Here is a 16125-nt window from a genome sequence, read left to right as displayed (position 1 = left end):
ATAGCCAGGAGCATCACCAGTGTGGCCAAAAACAAAAAAACAACAACAAAAATAAATAAATTAGGCCTGTTTTGGTGTGGAGCAATCTCTGTGACCCACTGCTTAGTGAAAAATAAAAACATTTAAAGCATCATTTGTAATAACATTCTATTTATTTTTACAGACACCTCTATATTCATACAGTTAGCTCAGAAAATAATCACCTATGTACAAGGCCGACAAGGGATAGACCTTGGTTCAATCTCTGGCATCCTATATGGTCCGCTAGGAGCTCTTCTTTCCTTCCTTCCTTCCTTCCTTCCTTCCTTCCTTCCTTCCTTCCTTCCTTCCTTCCTTCCTTCCTTCCTTCCTTCCTTCCTTTCTTTCTTTCTCTTTCTTTCTTCTTCCTTCCTTCCTTCCTTCCTTTTTTGTTTTTGTTTTTGTTTTTTGGGTCACACCTGGAAGCACTCAGGGGTTCCTCCTGGCTCTATGCTCAGAAATTGCTCCTGGCAGGCTCAGGGGACCATATGGGATGGTGGGATTCAAACCACTTAAAACAAACAAAAAGGTAGGGCATGCAAGGGAAATGCCCTACCTCCATGCTATCTCTCCGTCCCCACTAGGAGCTATTTCTGAGCACAGAGCCAGAAGTAACTCCTGAGTGCTGCCACGTGTGGCCCCAAAACAAAAACAAAACAAACAAAAAAAGAAAATAGTCACCCAAATGTTTACAGTGGCTTGGGTAGTGATAGTTTGGTTGTTTTATTATTTTTTTACATTCTTTCTCATTGTATGAACTTGTTACATGAATATGTATTGTATTTATATTCAAAAAATCTATTTTAATTTTTATGTACAAGATTGTCCTCAAGAAATATATGCTGTGGGTGTGCTGAAGAGACAGCACAGTGGTATGGCGTTTGCCTTACAAATGCCTTGCAGACAACACGGGATGAATACAGTTCATTTCCTAGCATCCTATATGATCCCCCAGCCTGCCAGGGGCAATTTCTAAGTATAGATCTAGGAATGACCCCTGAGCACTGCTGGGTGTGGCCCAAAAATCAATCAATCAATCAGTATAAATAGTTAAAGAGAAAGAAATATATGCTGTGGAGCACCATTCAATGACATGGAAATAAGTTCATAATATACTACTGAGTAAAAGCAGGTAACTATAGTACCATCCAACTTTTTAAAAATTATATACTGGCCTGTGCAGTGGCGCAAGGTGTAAGATGCCTGCTTTGCCCGCACTAACCTAGGACAGTCGGTTCGATCCCCAGCATCCCATATAGTCCCCCAATAGGAGTGATTTCTGAGTGCATAGCCAGGAGTTACCCCTGAGCGTCAATGGGTATGGCCCAAAAACTAAAAAAAAAAAAAAAATCATATACCACTGGGGTCAAAGAGATAGCATAGCGGTAGGAAGTTTGCCTTGTATGCAGCCGATCCAGGATGGTCCCCTGAGTCAGCCATGACCGATTTCTGAGTGCAGAGCCAGGAGTAACCCCTGAGTACAGCTGGGTGTGAACCCAAAATAAAAAAAATTACATACCACTTTTCTTAGGTACAATGGATTTTTTCATTACCTGCTGTTTCTGATAATTTCTTATAATTGATGTGAAATTTTGTTTTGCTTTGTTTTATTTTGGGTCACACCCAGTGATGCTCTTAGTTATGCACTCAGGGGTCATTCCTGGCATTGCTCAGGGATCAAACCTAGGTTGGCCGCTTGCAAGGCAATAGTACAAATAGTACAACTTACACACTGTACTATTGCTCTGGCCCTTGATGTGAGTATTTAATGAAGTGAAATTACCACTCATCCTTGCCAGCCAGACCCCTGAAAAGCTATTATTAATGAGATGATGCTCCTGGCGATCTGAGATCTGAGAAAGTGGCATATGTATGTGGAGAAGAGACTGGAGAAACAGACACTAGCCCTTAAGCAGAGCACAGTTTCTACCTGAGAATTGTGTCTCCCCTGAGCTAAGTGCAGAGAACAGATTTTCTGTTTACATAGAGGAAAACAAAAACCAGGCTGCTGGCCACACTGCTCTTCCGGGAAGTTGAATTAGGGAACTGGGGTTTTTGCTTTTCACTCATATAAGAGACTGGCCAATTTGGGAATACATTCCCCACTGCCAACTTGGGCATGTGGTGCTTATAGACAGGGTACTATCTTATGTGCCCACCAGGCGCTTCTGGCTGGGCAAGGACTGGTGAGGCGAGTTGGTGACAGGTGGTGGCAGTGCTGTGAGCAGGTGAGGGACTCTGGGGTAGTGCTTCATTCTGAGTGGACAGGGAAATTCCTGCAAGGAAGCAGAAGTCCTGATGGTAGGGCTGCTGACAAATGGGGAGAGTGGAATACAACACTGCTCAAGTGCATGGGGTTCAGGACTGGTGGAACACTAGGACAGTGTGACAGAAAATGGGTGCACTCCTCTTGAGAGTCCTATTAGTTTGGGGCAAACTCTTCCCCTTCAGTCAAAGAGGTCAGGATAACTGGACATGGACAGTGAGGAGATGGAATGATGGCCACACCAGGTTTCCACAGTGACTATCCCATACATATAGACACAGACACACAGACACAGACCTCAATTGAGGGAGCTCCAGCTCCTGATGAAGGCAGGTGTGTGTGTGTGTGTGTGTGTGTGTGTGTGTGTGTGTGTGTGTGTGTGTGTGTGTGTGTCCTGGACTTGGAGTCCAAGTATAAGTGCCCAAGAAGTAATGCCCCATAACCATGTCTGAGCCTCACAATAGTCCCCAGATACTGGCTGGACCCAGAGAGGTGACATGGTATGACCACAATCAGAGGCACTTAAATGATAGGACAGGACTTTCCTGAGCTCCTTCTGTAAGAAACACAATCATCATGATCATAATGGACAGTTAGGAGTGAGGGAGGGAAGAAAGCTTAAACATATAGACCTCATTCCAACATTAAAAAAATTGTATTTTAGGGGCCGGAGCAGTGGCACAAGCAGTAGGGCATTTGCCTTCACGCGCTAACCTAGGACAGACCTTGGTTCAATCCCCTGGCATCCCATACGGTTTCCCAAGCCAGAAGTGGTTTCTGAGCACAGAGCCATAGGTAATCCCTGAGTGTCACCAGGTGTGTCCCCAAAAGCAATAATAATAATAATAATAATAATAATAATGATAATAATAAAATAAAAAATAAGTGTTGTAAAAGGTAGGATGCTCGCCTTCCACATTGCTGGCTTGAGTTCTATCCCAGGCACCCCATATGGTCTACTTTGCCTATATTGTTTACTGAGCCAGGAATCATTCCTGAGCCCAAAGCACAAAGCCAGGAGTAATTCCTGAGCACCACAGGGTGTGGCCCAGAAATAAAAACAAAATAACAAAAAAGTGTACTGTAGGGAAAAAACACTGCAAGGATGTACATCTGCATGGAAGGGGATAGGACTCAGCAGTTGCAGACTTAATTTGTTGTTCTTATTGTAATTACAGAGCCCAAACCAAGGAATGCTCAGGGGGTCTCCAAGGATGCATGACATGTGTTCTACCTTGATTTGGGGGGTGGAGTGGGTGGAAGCCACACTCATTCCCAGGCTGAGTGGCTTACTCCTGGCTCTGTGGTCAGGGATCACTCCTGGTGGGACTTGAGGAACCATATAGGTTGCTGGAGAACAAACCAAGGTCACCCATATGCAAAGCAAGTGCTGTATCTTCTGTATTATCATTCCAACCTATGGCCTGACTCTTGAACTATATTCCTGGCTTGAGTAGTTTAATTTGGGGGGAGGAGAGAAAAGGGAGCCCACTCAGGGGACTGTCTGGTATCAGGCATTGAAGCTGGGAGGTTTATTTACTTTTTATTATTATTATTGGGTCACACCTGGTCGTGCTCAGGGGCTACTCCTGGCTCTGCACTCAGAAATCACTTCTGGCAGCCTCGGGGGACCATATGAGATGCCGGGATTCAAACCACTGTTCGTCTTGGGCTGACTGCTTGCAAGGCAAATTCCCTACCGCTGTGCTATTTCTCCGTCCCCTGGGAGGGTTTATTTTTATATTTTATTTTGTCTTCTACTCCCATAAAATATGCAAGTGTGTGCATGCTCTCTCTCTGTCTCACACACACACACACACACACACACACACTGAGCATGTCAATCTCATGAAAGCAGAGAAAGAGTTATGTTCAGAAGCAGCTATGAGGACCAGTGGATCAAAGTAATGACTGGATTATAGTGAGGCCTTAATGACAGAGAAATCCAGGTTCTTATTAGTTCTGCAAGTTCCCCTTGGCTTCACTGAGCTTGTTTCCTAACCAATGAAGAGATTAGAGTCTTGTCCCAGGGAGCTGTTGCTAGGATTAACTGAGATACAACGTACAAGAAAGGCCCTGCAGAGTGCTTGGAATGAGGCCTGAAGAGTGAGGTCAAGTCCCGCTGCTGGAGCAGGCAGCAATCCCAGAATGCAGGAAGGACTCATGGACTCCTGATGCAGCAGCAGGGGTCTCTTGTTGGACCTGCACTGCTATATATGGGCAATGCTGCCCCCCCTGTCCTACCATCTGGAAACTATGTGGGCCTCATTCCTCTGCCATTTTCATTCCACTATCTGCATCCTCTCTCCCTTTGTCTCCACAATCACTGCTGCCCGAGAGTAGTTGTGAAGACCTGTGATGTTTTCTTTTTTCATACATTTTTATTTAAATCACTGCGAGATAGTTACAAAGCTGTTCATGATTTCCAGTCATACTAAGTGCAACACCCATCCCTTAACCGCTGCACATTTCCCACCACCAATGTCTTTGTATCCCTGTTCACCCTGCTTCTATGGCAAACATTTTTCTTCTTTTCTTTTCATTCTTTTTTTCTTTTAGACACTGTAATTTGTAATATTGTAACTAAAGGGATATCATGCATACATATCACTTTACCTCCTTTCAGTGCCCAGTTCTTGTTCAGAGGGATAATCTCCAACTATCATTATCAAAGTGGTTTCTTCTCTGCTTTAACTCACTACCTGGTTCTTGAGGCAAGCTTCCTACCATGGACCTATCTTCCTGGCCCTCTCGTGACATTAAGCACACACACTTATGGAAACTTCTGTGTTTAAAAGAGGGCCCAGGTTCTTACCCTCCCTTCATAACAGTTAACAGTTCTGTTGAAAATTCGTTTTTAGGGCTAGCGATATAGCAAGTGGTGGAGTGTTTGCCTTGCATGGGGCCAACCCAAGATGGACTGAGGTTTGATTCCCTGATATCCCATATAGTCCCTGGAATCGGTCAAGAGAAATTTCTGAGCACAGAGTCTCTGAGCCCTGCTGAGAATGTGCCTCCTCCCAAAAACAAAAAAAGAAAATTGCTTTTTAGGGGTCAGGCCTATAGCATATAGCACAGGGCCATCCCTGATTCAATCTCTGGTATTCCATATGGTCTTCTGAGCCTGCCAAGAGTGATTTCTGAGTGTAGAGCCAGGAATAACCCTTGAGCACTACCGGTGTGGCTCCAAAACCAAATAAATAAATAAATAAAATAATTTGCTTTTAAAAAGAAACTTTTGTTCTTTGTAACAAGCATTAGTCACTTTATTTTAAAAGTTGATTTGGGCCGAAGAGATGGCACAGCAGTAGGGCGTTTGCCTTGCATGTGGCCGACCCAGGAGACCCAGTTTGATTCCCAGCATCCCATATGGTCCCCCAGCCTGTCAGGAGCTATTTCTGAGTGCAGAGCCACAAAGACCCCTAAGCTTCACTGGGTGTGACCCAGAAACCAATCAATCAATGAATTAATCAAACAATAAGGTTTATTAAAAAAATAAAAGTTGATTTGAGGAGGCCAGAGAGATAGCACAGCGGTAGGGTGTTTGCCTTGCAAACACGATCCAGGACAGTGATTCAAATCCAGGTATCCCGTATGATCCCTCCATGCCTGCCAAAAGCGATTTCTGAGCGCAAAGCCAGGAATAATCCCTGAGCACCACCAAGTGTGACCAAAAAAAAAAAAAAGTTGGGACTGAAACCCAAACACAATCATGTATGTAATCAAGGTGTTTAAATAAAAAAAAAATTTCTGTATTTGATGAGTGGATATAATTTGTTTAGTAAAAGCACTTATTCTCTAAAAAAAAAAAAAAAAAAAAGTTGGGCCCGGAGAGATAGCACAGCGGTGTTTGCCTTGCAAGCAGCTAATCCAGGACCAAAGGTGGTTGGTTCGAATCCCGGTGTCCCATATGGTCCCCCGTGCCTGCCAGGAGCTATTTCTGAGCAGACAGCCAGGAGTAACCCCTGAGCACCACGGGGTGTGGCCCAAAAACTAAAAAAAAAAAAAAAAGTTGATTTGAGGATCAGGGGAAATAGTTTGGGAGTGAATGCTGTGCATATTTGTCAGTCCCTGACAGGACATATCCTTCCTTCTGCACTACAGGTGAGGCCCTGGCAACACTGTAGTGGTTTTTGTGCTTCCCTGCCAGAATTGCTACATCATGGGTACTATTTGGTTGACCAAGTACTCCCCAGAGCGGCTCTCAAATTCCCTCAATACTGTTTGGGAGCACCTCCTATGGAAAAATAAAATAAGATTAATTGAAGCATCTGTGAATTCAACTTCAATCCTGCTCAATGCTGATGGAAGTGATCACTGAACAATTTCAGGACTGGGCAAGTCTCATGGAGTTGAGACTTCAGCTCCTATATATTGCCTGACTGCATAAAACAACTGTGCACATGCAGACGCACCTGCGCACGCGCGCGCGCACACACACACACACACACACACACACACACACACACACACATTATACTGTGGATACTGAGAAAGCAAATGGGTAGAAGAGGCACATGTTTGGGAGAGTGAAAAAGAGTAGCACTAAGAACAGAAAGCAAGATCAGGATGGAGAAGTAGTGGCCCACGTCCTGGATATTGGATGGTGTATGCTGCCCTGGGTCTAATCCCCAACAACTCGGCCCTCGAAGTAAAGAATATTGCTTTCTTCACCCTGTGTGAAGCATTAACCTCAAGCAGGGACTGTGCTAAAGAGAAAAGGCACCTGTTCTTCTAACCTGGTTCCAAAGCCAGTTTAAACCCTAATCAGGGTGTTTCCTTGTCATCTTCACATTTACGAGTCTGTTCATAGCCACAAATTTTGTGGGGGCCTGGGGTTCTCTGATGATTCAGCAAATGACCTGCTAAGGCAGTGGAGGTGGGAAGCAGATTCCAGTCATTACAAAGCAGCTCAGAGAGATCTCTGGAGTTTATAGGATTACACTCATTCTGATTTATAGGCAATTTTGATTTGAAGGATGCCACAACTGAATTCTTGATGTACATATATGTGTGTATATTTGAGGGGTTTGGGTCACACTCAGCAATGCTCAGGGGTTATTCCTAAACTCTACTCTGAAGAATTAACTCCTGATGGGTTCAAAGGACCATATAGGATGTTAGGGATTGAACCTGGTTGGCTACCAGGTTTAATGATGGTAAGTTGTTGCATTAAATAATTAACGATGGGGCTGGGATAGGTACACCTACAGTAAGGCAAGTACACTACCTGCTGTAGTATCTCTCCAGCCTCAGACTTGATATTTTTATTACTCATTGGATAAGCATTCACATCAGTGGAAGTAAAGAGTTTCACCCACAGTTCAGGCTTGCTAACATTTTCCCTTTTCCTTATTCTTTTCTAGCCCTTGTTCAAATCTCTAAATCCACATATATGAAAATACTTGCAATGAAATAGGTGCAATACATTTATTTTTCTTCCACATAAGTTCATACCCATAAAAATGCTAAGGATAGCAACATTCAGAACCAGGGGGCTGGGACAACAGCCCCTTCAGGCTTGGGGACCCAAGTCCAGGAGAAGAGGTTGGCAGGGCAGCAAGACACACCCTGCTCTGCCTATGTTATTCATGCCTCTGGCCATGAAGCCCAACAAAGCAGCATGTCACTGGAACACATGCTCTTTGTTCATAGAGGTGCATGCCAGCACCGGCTGTGTGTGAAGGGACAGTCCCCTGTCTGTAGTAGTTGACATTCCATTGGCTCTTGCCTTTTCTTTTTTTTTGCTACTAGTGTGGATGTGTGTTTAATGACTTCAAGCTTAGTTTTATAAGACACACGGACCCCAAGCTACCTTTCATGGGACAAAAGTCCTCAAGTTGGTTATAAGGAGAGCACAGGGTCCCAAGAGTGGTCAGATTTCTCTAAGCTGCCAGATGATACCAATCACTAGTTCTGAGCTACCTAACTCTTACCTCCTTCAGCAGCTCCTTTGTAACTGCTTGATGGGGCCGGCTTGCTATTTAACATAGGGTGAGAGTCACTCTGCCATCTACCGGACCCAAGTTTCGTTTCTTTTCTTTTTTCTTTTCTTTTCTTTCCTGTCCTTTCCTTTTCTCTTTTCTTTCTTTCTTTCTTTCTTTCTTTTTTTTTTTTTTTTTGTTTTTGGGCTCAGGGGTGACTCCTGGCTCTGCGCTCAGAAATCACTATGGCGGGCTTGTGGGACCATATGGGATGCTGGGAATTAAATCTGGGTTCATTCTGGGTTGGCTGCCTGCAATGACAACACTCTACTGCTGTACTATCTTGCTGGCCCCTGACCCCAAGTTTCTAAAGCAGGTGGCATGCCATGGCTTTATTCAGGTCTGATGGTACAGGGTTGGAGCTTGCCAGTTTGGCTTAAATCCCTGTTTGGCACACAGCTTAGAATCTTGAGCTTCAGCCCCTCATCTGTAAAATGATGAAAAGACATTCTGCATGATAGAATTCTCCAAGAACTACAGGAGAAAGAACATTATCAAGTCCTAAATTATTATCAAGTGCTCAATCACGGCTCCCTTTGTTGTTTATGCCACAACCTTGGTATTCAGGGATCACTCCTGCCAGAGCCGGTGGCCTCTTTGGGATGTTAGGAATTGAATCCAGATCAATCAGGTACAAAACAAGGGCCACGCCTGCTGTGCTATTTCTTTCATCCCCGTCACTGCTTTTTCAGCTCCTGGCTGAGTTTACTGGTTTGGGGTAAAAACCTTAGTCTCAGGATTCCTGTAGCTCTGTAAACCTCATCATGAAGGCCTTGAAGATCACTTGCTTCTCTCTCCTCCCAGATAAATGTGCTAAAGCCAAAACTGAAATGACAACCCCAAAACACTGTATCAGAAAGCTTTCAAGCCCTCCTCACCCGCTGTCCAAAAACCTGAAATCTCAATTCATTTGATATCCTAAAAACTGATGAGGGTTTTTCCTTATTTTTTTCTTGCTATCCAATTTTACTTGGGTAAACATAGGAGGCACATGTTTCTGAACTTCAACAAGGCCTTAAGAGTCTAAGCGTTTCTCCACTCACAAGTATCCTCTTCATCTTTAGAGCGGCTATCAGTGCTGGAAGTCTACTTTAGGCATCTCATTTGACCCAGGACCGCTTATTCCAGGCTGAAAAACATATAGACAGACCTTCCCACCTCCACCCTGGCTGACTAAATAATATCGATACAGAACCCCCGGACCCCCCAGCTACTGCTCTAACTCGGCCTCGTGGGAGTGACTCAGAAACCTTAGAGCTTAGTCATGGCCAAGACTACCTGCTGAGCTCAGTGTGTGTGTGGGGGGGAACTAAAGCACCTTAAATTTACACCTGACATGGGATGGAGGGAGGGAAGGAGAGGAGATTGAGACGATGCACGGCTGCAACAGAAACGCTCATTGCTGCGACTCAAGAGGTTGCTCCACCAGAGAACACTTAAAACTCCCCAATGGCTCTCTGCACGTGGCTGGGCTCCCCGAGTCGCCCACATGGCGCCACGCATGCAGTCCAATCCCGGTCCTTTGGGATGCAGCCCCTGATGGGTAGGAGTTGGGGTGGGTGGGGATGTCCATATCCTCATAGACCTTTTACAATTCCCTGACGGGGTGGAGTGGAGGGGGACACTGGAGAAAGTGGGGTTCCTAGTTGTGGGCCCCAGGCTATGTGGGGGAGTGGGAGGGAGCGCAGGGGAACCCCCAGAATGCGATCCCAGTCTGGGAGCCCCATGTCCTGCTTTGGAGGGCGCCTTGGAAGGCGGGTGGGGTGCAACCACGAGGAACCTACTGGCTCAGCCGACCCCCAGCTCCCCAAGCCCCCAAGAGCTCTGGGTGGGGACTGATCGGGTCGAGGAAGGCCTCTTACATCAGCCGCCCCATGTGCGGGCGCGGGGAGGGGAGCCAAGCGGGGCCCGGGCCCCCGAGGCTGCGGCGCCAGGGCCCCGCTTGAGCCTGCCTGCGCCCCGCCTCGCCCCGCCCCGTCCGGGGTGCAGCCTCGGGAGAGCCGAGCGCAGCCGAAAGGAGCCGAGCGGAGCCGCGCCTGTGTCGTCGCAGGTTGCCTGCGAGCGGCCGGAGGCGGCGGTAGAGAGCCGGGCGCCGCGCTCCAGCCCCCTCTTTTCCCTCCATGGTTTCTCTCCGCTCCCGCGAGTAACTTGGCTCCGGGGCTCTCGCTCGCCCTCCCGCCCGGCACCGCCGCCTGCTCGCTCGCCCGCTTTGCGCGCCGCGCGCGGCCCGAATCCCCCCGCGGCCCCGCTTCCCCTTCCCCGGGCTCGGCTCTCGCAGGCCGCCGGCTCCGTCTCGGCGCCTCCGCCCCGCCGCGGAAAGTTACTTCGGAGACGGGGGGACGCGGGCAGCATGGACATGAAGAAGAGGATCCACCTGGAGCTGCGCAACCGGACCCCGGCCGCGGTGAGCGCGCGCGGACGGAGATGGAGCCGCAGCCGCCCCCGCTGCAGCCGCCTTGGGGTCCCCCCTTGGAGGCTCGCGCGTCACGAGCGGTGCCAGGGTGCCAGGGAGCGGAGGAAGGCGGCTCGCGGCGGGGCTCGCGCGGGGAGCGGGCGGGCGGGCGCGCGGCTTCGTTTAACTCTTTGGCCCCCGCGGAGCAAAGTTTGCGCGGGGCTCCCCCGCCGTGTGCGCGCGCGCGCGTGTGTATGTGTGTGTGTGCGTGTGTGTGTGTGTGTGTGTGGGCTCGGTTGTATAACGCCGGGAGCCATGTTTGCACGGCAGCTAAGCCCGGGATGCGCGGGGCGTCCCCCCAGGCCTCTGGAGGACAGCCCCGCGCGCGCTTCCTGCGCGGCGATCCCCCCTCTCCGGGCACCAGCACGCCGCAGGGTTGGAGAGAAGAGGCGACCCCCGGCTGCGCGCTGGGCCCGAGGCTTTGGAGAGGAGGAGGACGAGGAGGACGAGGAGGAGACGCCCTCCCGGAGGGACTTGGCTTTCTCCCGCACCCAAAACTGCATGGGGGGGGATTGCAGGGGAAAAGCCCCCCACTATGGACGCCGAGGGGCGAGCGAGGCGCGGCCGGGCGGCGGAGGTGGCGCCACCGCCTCTCGGCGCCTCCCCGCGCCGCCCCTCCTGGGCCAAGTTTGAAACAAGGACGCGCTTCCCGCCCTTTTTCAAGCCTAAAAATACCGCTCGCTCCCCCTCTTGCCCCTGCGCCTCCTCGCGGCTCCGCTTTGGCGCTTGCTTGGCTTTCCCGTTTGGGGGAGCTTTCTTGCAGCCCCCCCCCCACCCCACACCGTCGATCGCCTCGCCACCTCCGCTGGGAACGCGGGCTCCCCCGAAAGCTCGGCCCTTGCGCTTCAGGCGCCCCCCGAGACGGAGCCCGGCTCACCTCCCCTCTCCTCTCCTCTCCTCCCCGCGCCTGGGCGCGCCACAGCCCGACGACGCAGCGCCATGTTGGCGGGCGGGCGGGCGGCCGCCCATCTCCCGTCTCTCTCCGCCGCCGCAGGCAGGACCGGGACCGGCCGCGCTGCCGTGTCGTGGCCTCCATGCCGGGTGTCCGTTCCCAAGGGGCCGCGTCCGGCGGGTGGGCGGCTTGGGGGGGCCGCGCCGCACGTGCTCCGGGCCGGCCCGTAATTCCCGGCTTGTTTTTGGCTCCGCACCCATCGGTGCGGCCCGACGGGAACCATGTTTCCGGCCCCCCGGTGAGTGGCCACGGCCACCACCATGCCCTCCTGACTCGCTGGCCCTCAGAGGGGCGCAGCAGAACCTCCCTGCGTGCCCCCCAAGTTTTATTTTTCATTCATTTATTTTTTGGGGTTTTTTTGGGTCACACCCAGCAGCGCGCAATTAGGGGTTCCTCTTAGTTCCACGCTCAGAAATCGCTCCAGGCAGGCTTATTTGGGGAGGGCATATGGGATGCCGGGATTCGAACCACTGACCTTCTGCATGCAAAGCAAACGCCCGACCTCCGTGCGTTTGTATTCTCTCTGGCCCCGTGCCCCCTCCCAAGTTTTGGTACAGATGAAAAGCGCCACCGCAGTCGTCGGCCTTTCCAAGTGGATCCCGGGGTGCGCTCTCCCAGCCCCCCAACCCCGGCAGTCAGACATTTTGTGGCGGCCACGTGCTAGGACCTCCCTGAGGTCGGGCCCCTGCGGGCTGCGGGCTGGCGCCACCTGGACGGCGAGCCAGGCAGGGCGCGCGGCCGCCCTGTTTTCCCTTCAGGAAGGGAACTCAGTTGCAGGTCTGGAAAAAGGTGTTTGTTTGCGGGCCCAGAATTTTGAGCTCCTCCTTAGGAGAGGCTGCTCGAGTCACCATGCGGAGGGTGGTGTGGGTGGGCACGGCTTCCCTTGCAGGACAGCGTGGGGGGGGCGCTTGGGTGCGTCCCCAAGCTCTCCGGAGCTTTTGTGTGTGCACGTCGGGAATAGCACGACGCAGCATTTGGGTGGGTGTCTGGGTTGCCTCTTTTTGTTTGTTTTTGGGTCCCACCCGGCAGCGCTCAGGGGTTCCTCCTGGCTCTACGCTCAGAAATCGCTCCTGGCACACTCGGGGGACCAAATGGGATGCTGGGATTCGAACAACTGACCTTCTGCATGGAAGACAAACACCTTACCTCCATGCTATCTCTCCGGCCCCCCTGGGTTAGCTTTTCTTTTCTAAGCGTTCTGCCTCTCCGCCGTGAGTGAGGACTCGGCTCTGTGAAAAGGGTATGGCGGGTCGCTTCTCTGCTTTGCTGCTCTTTTTTTGTATGTGTGGTTTTTTTGTTTGTTTTTGTTTTTTGCAGCCCTCCAGAGGCACAAAGGGGACCCCATGAGGCCCGTGTTTTGGGTGGCATTGTTCTACGGGGTTCACTGGTTTGGTTAGCTGGTACCTGACCCTAAGCCGCAACCCTGAGAGGTGTTCTTGGACAGGGTCAGCAACCAGCCATGTTGGGTATGAAAAAGAGGAAAGGCCTCTCTCCCCCACCCCCTTCTCTTCCTGAAACTTGATGGAGACAGGAAGGATTCTACCAAAAAATTGAGGAATTCTCAGGAGTGGGGTTGTAAATTTTGAAGGACATTAAAAGGGGGACCAAGTGCATTTTATTTTTCTGTATTCTTGTGTTGGGGCCACTCTGGATGATCATCGCTTTGGGGTTATTCTGCTTCTGCACTCAGGAATCGCTCCTGGTGGGCTGTACAGGGTGGGATGCTAGGATGTTAGGATGCTAAGGTTCGAACCCAGGCCAACCACGTGCAAGGCAAAGAAGGACCCCCAAGATTACTCTTTGAAAACCAGTCTTGCTAGCTAGTTGCACGTGTCTGTTGGAAGCTGCTTTGGGGTCAGAAACAGATCCTTGCAGTACTTGCTGAAAGTACTGGTGTCTGTGTGGTCCACCGTGATTTGTCTCTGGGTTATTTGCTGTATGTATGTGATCTCTGTTTTTAGTTGGGGTTTTAGATGGACCTTGGAGACATGTTATGAGTTCTTTGATTCAGGAGCATGAGAACAGGCACGAGGGAGAGCTCCACAGGCTGGGAACATGTGCTTTGCAAGGGGGAGGCCCAGGTGGATCCCTGGAGTCACATGGTCCCCTAGCACCAGGCTGCTGGGTGTGGTCTCAGAACTCCCAAAAGAAAAAAGACACATGAGCCTTTCAGAGGTATAAACATAGGTACCCTCATTTTCCTAAGGGGAAGTTGGGGGAAAAGGTTTTTAATTCGATTCCCTTTTATAAGAGTGATGTTATAATGGGTAAAAATGGCCTTAATGTCATTTTAATTTATTTTTGGAAGGGGCACACACCTGGTAGCACTCCAGTTACCCCTGACTGCGCTCAGAAGTTGCTCCTGGCAGGCTTGTGGGAACCAATGGGATGCTGGGATTTGAACCAATGTCCTATACTGTGTTGGCTATGTGCAAGGCAAACGCCTTACCTGCTGTGCTATCACTCTGGGCCCCTAATGTCTTTCTGCTTTTTTTTTTTTTTTTTAACGTCTTTCTGCTTTGTTTTGTTTTGAGATCACACCTGGTAGCAGTCAGGGGTTACTCCTGGCACTATGCTCAGAAATCAATCGCTCCTGGCTGGTTGGGGGACCATATGGGATGCCAGGATTTGAACCATCATCCTTCTGCATGCAAGGCAAACAAACGCCCTACCTCCGTACTATCTCTCCGGCCCTCGTCCTTTAATGTCATTTTAAAGTAATCTTACGAACAGTGACTCTGGGCCCCAAAAATAATATGTGGTAGACAGGTTCAATCTCTGATCTCCTGAGTACCACCAATAACCTATTAAAAAAAAGTGTATAATGTATTTGTACAGTTAGCTACTTCACCGGGAATAAAATAGTGCTAGAAAATAACATTTTTACACCAAAGAAATTTGCACTGTGTGTGAGGGGTTGCTGATACCAGTAGCTAATTTTCCTACTGATGTAACTTTGTTACTTTCCAGATTTGGGGAAATGACCTATGACTCCTATGCTGGACTCCTGGTTTTTTCATTGCACTGATGTTTGAGCATCTCATTAGCTTTTCATCCATCTGGGAGCAACTGGCCTGGATATTAGATCCAATTTTGGTTTTGTTTTTGGGCCACACCTGGTGATGCTCAGGGATTACTTCTGGCTCTGTAGAAAGAAATCACTCCTGTCAGATTCAGGGGACCATATATGCTGGGGATCAAACCTAGGTCGGCTGTGTGTAAGGCAAATGCCCTACCAGCTGTGCTATTGCTCCAGCCCACCCCTTTTTTAATTTTTTAAATTTAATTGTATTTTTTATTTTTTATTTTTTTGGTTTTTGGTTCACATCTGTGACGCTCAGGGGTTACTCCTGGCTATGCTCAGAAATAACTCCTGACTTGGGGCCATGTGGGACTCCAGGGATCAAATCCAGGTTCATCCTGGGTCAGCTGCGTGCAAGGCAAACTCCCTACAGCTCGCTATGCTCTGGCCCTGAACCATAAAGCCTTATTAGAAAGTTAGGCAGTTTAGTTCATGTGGTGACCCATTCTCTTTTAAACATTCCTGGACTGTAATCTTAGTTCCAATTTAATCATATTTTTTTTTAGGGGCTGGCTATAGTTCAGGTAGGTAGGCCATTTGCCATATACAAGAGCTATATGGTCTCTGGACCCCACCAGCCCAGGAAAGAACCTGGTATAACGCAGATGCCCTCCCCCATCTTAATTTTTTGTTTGCATTTGTTTTAGTCTACATGCCCTGGAGCTCAGGAGTTACTCCTGGCTCTGTGCTCAAGGGTGGTGCTTGGGGGACCAACCTTATGGATGCCAGAATTGAACCCAGATTGACCCTTGTGCAAGGCAAGCACCCTACTCACTGTACTATCTCTGACCTGTGATATAATTAACAATTATCTAACTTTTTTTTTTTTTCTTAACTACACCTGATGATGCTCAGGCGCCACTCTGGCTTTACATTAAGGAATTGCCTGTAGTTCTCAGGGTGACCAGAAGGGTTCTATGGTGGGTATAGAACTCAAATTGTGCTTGTATAAGGCAAGCACCTTATCTGCTATACTATCCAGTCCCTATCTTATGATAGTCTAATTGTGTAGCAAGTAGGGTGTTTTCCCCTTGTATAAATCACTGAAATGATTGATAAGCAAAAAATATTAGAAATGAAAAGTTTTAAGAAGTCTCACAATACATACCTAGCATACCACTTACACGTTCTGACATATTTTAGGCAAGATGTTTAATTTTTTTCCACACTCAAATCGTATACTATCTTGCTATCTTGTTATAAAGACATTCATGCAAATAGCAAATATCTTTATCATTTGATCAATTGATTTTTTATACCCTCATTGATAATATCTGCACAGAAAATTATTTTACCACCCCTATGAAAGTAATTTTTCTGTTTTAAAAACACAGAAGGGGGCAAGGATCACATAACATAGCTGTAGAGCAC

General features: G+C 48.9%; 1 protein-coding gene across 1 annotated transcript in view; it reads left to right on the top strand.

Annotated features, from left to right (window-relative positions):
* Window positions 1-10570: 10570 nt before the first annotated feature.
* ANP32B (acidic nuclear phosphoprotein 32 family member B) overlaps window positions 10571-16125 on the top strand; it is a 34240-nt gene continuing 28685 nt past the window's right edge. The window contains 1 exon segment of the mRNA XM_049764628.1: window positions 10571-10672. Coding sequence (XP_049620585.1) covers window positions 10619-10672 — 54 coding nt within the window. The 5' untranslated portion in view covers window positions 10571-10618.

This window comes from Suncus etruscus, chromosome 1 (genome assembly GCF_024139225.1).
Source record: "Suncus etruscus isolate mSunEtr1 chromosome 1, mSunEtr1.pri.cur, whole genome shotgun sequence".
Lineage (NCBI taxonomy): Eukaryota > Metazoa > Chordata > Mammalia > Eulipotyphla > Soricidae > Suncus > Suncus etruscus.
This window is presented reverse-complemented; position numbering and strand designations above follow the sequence as displayed.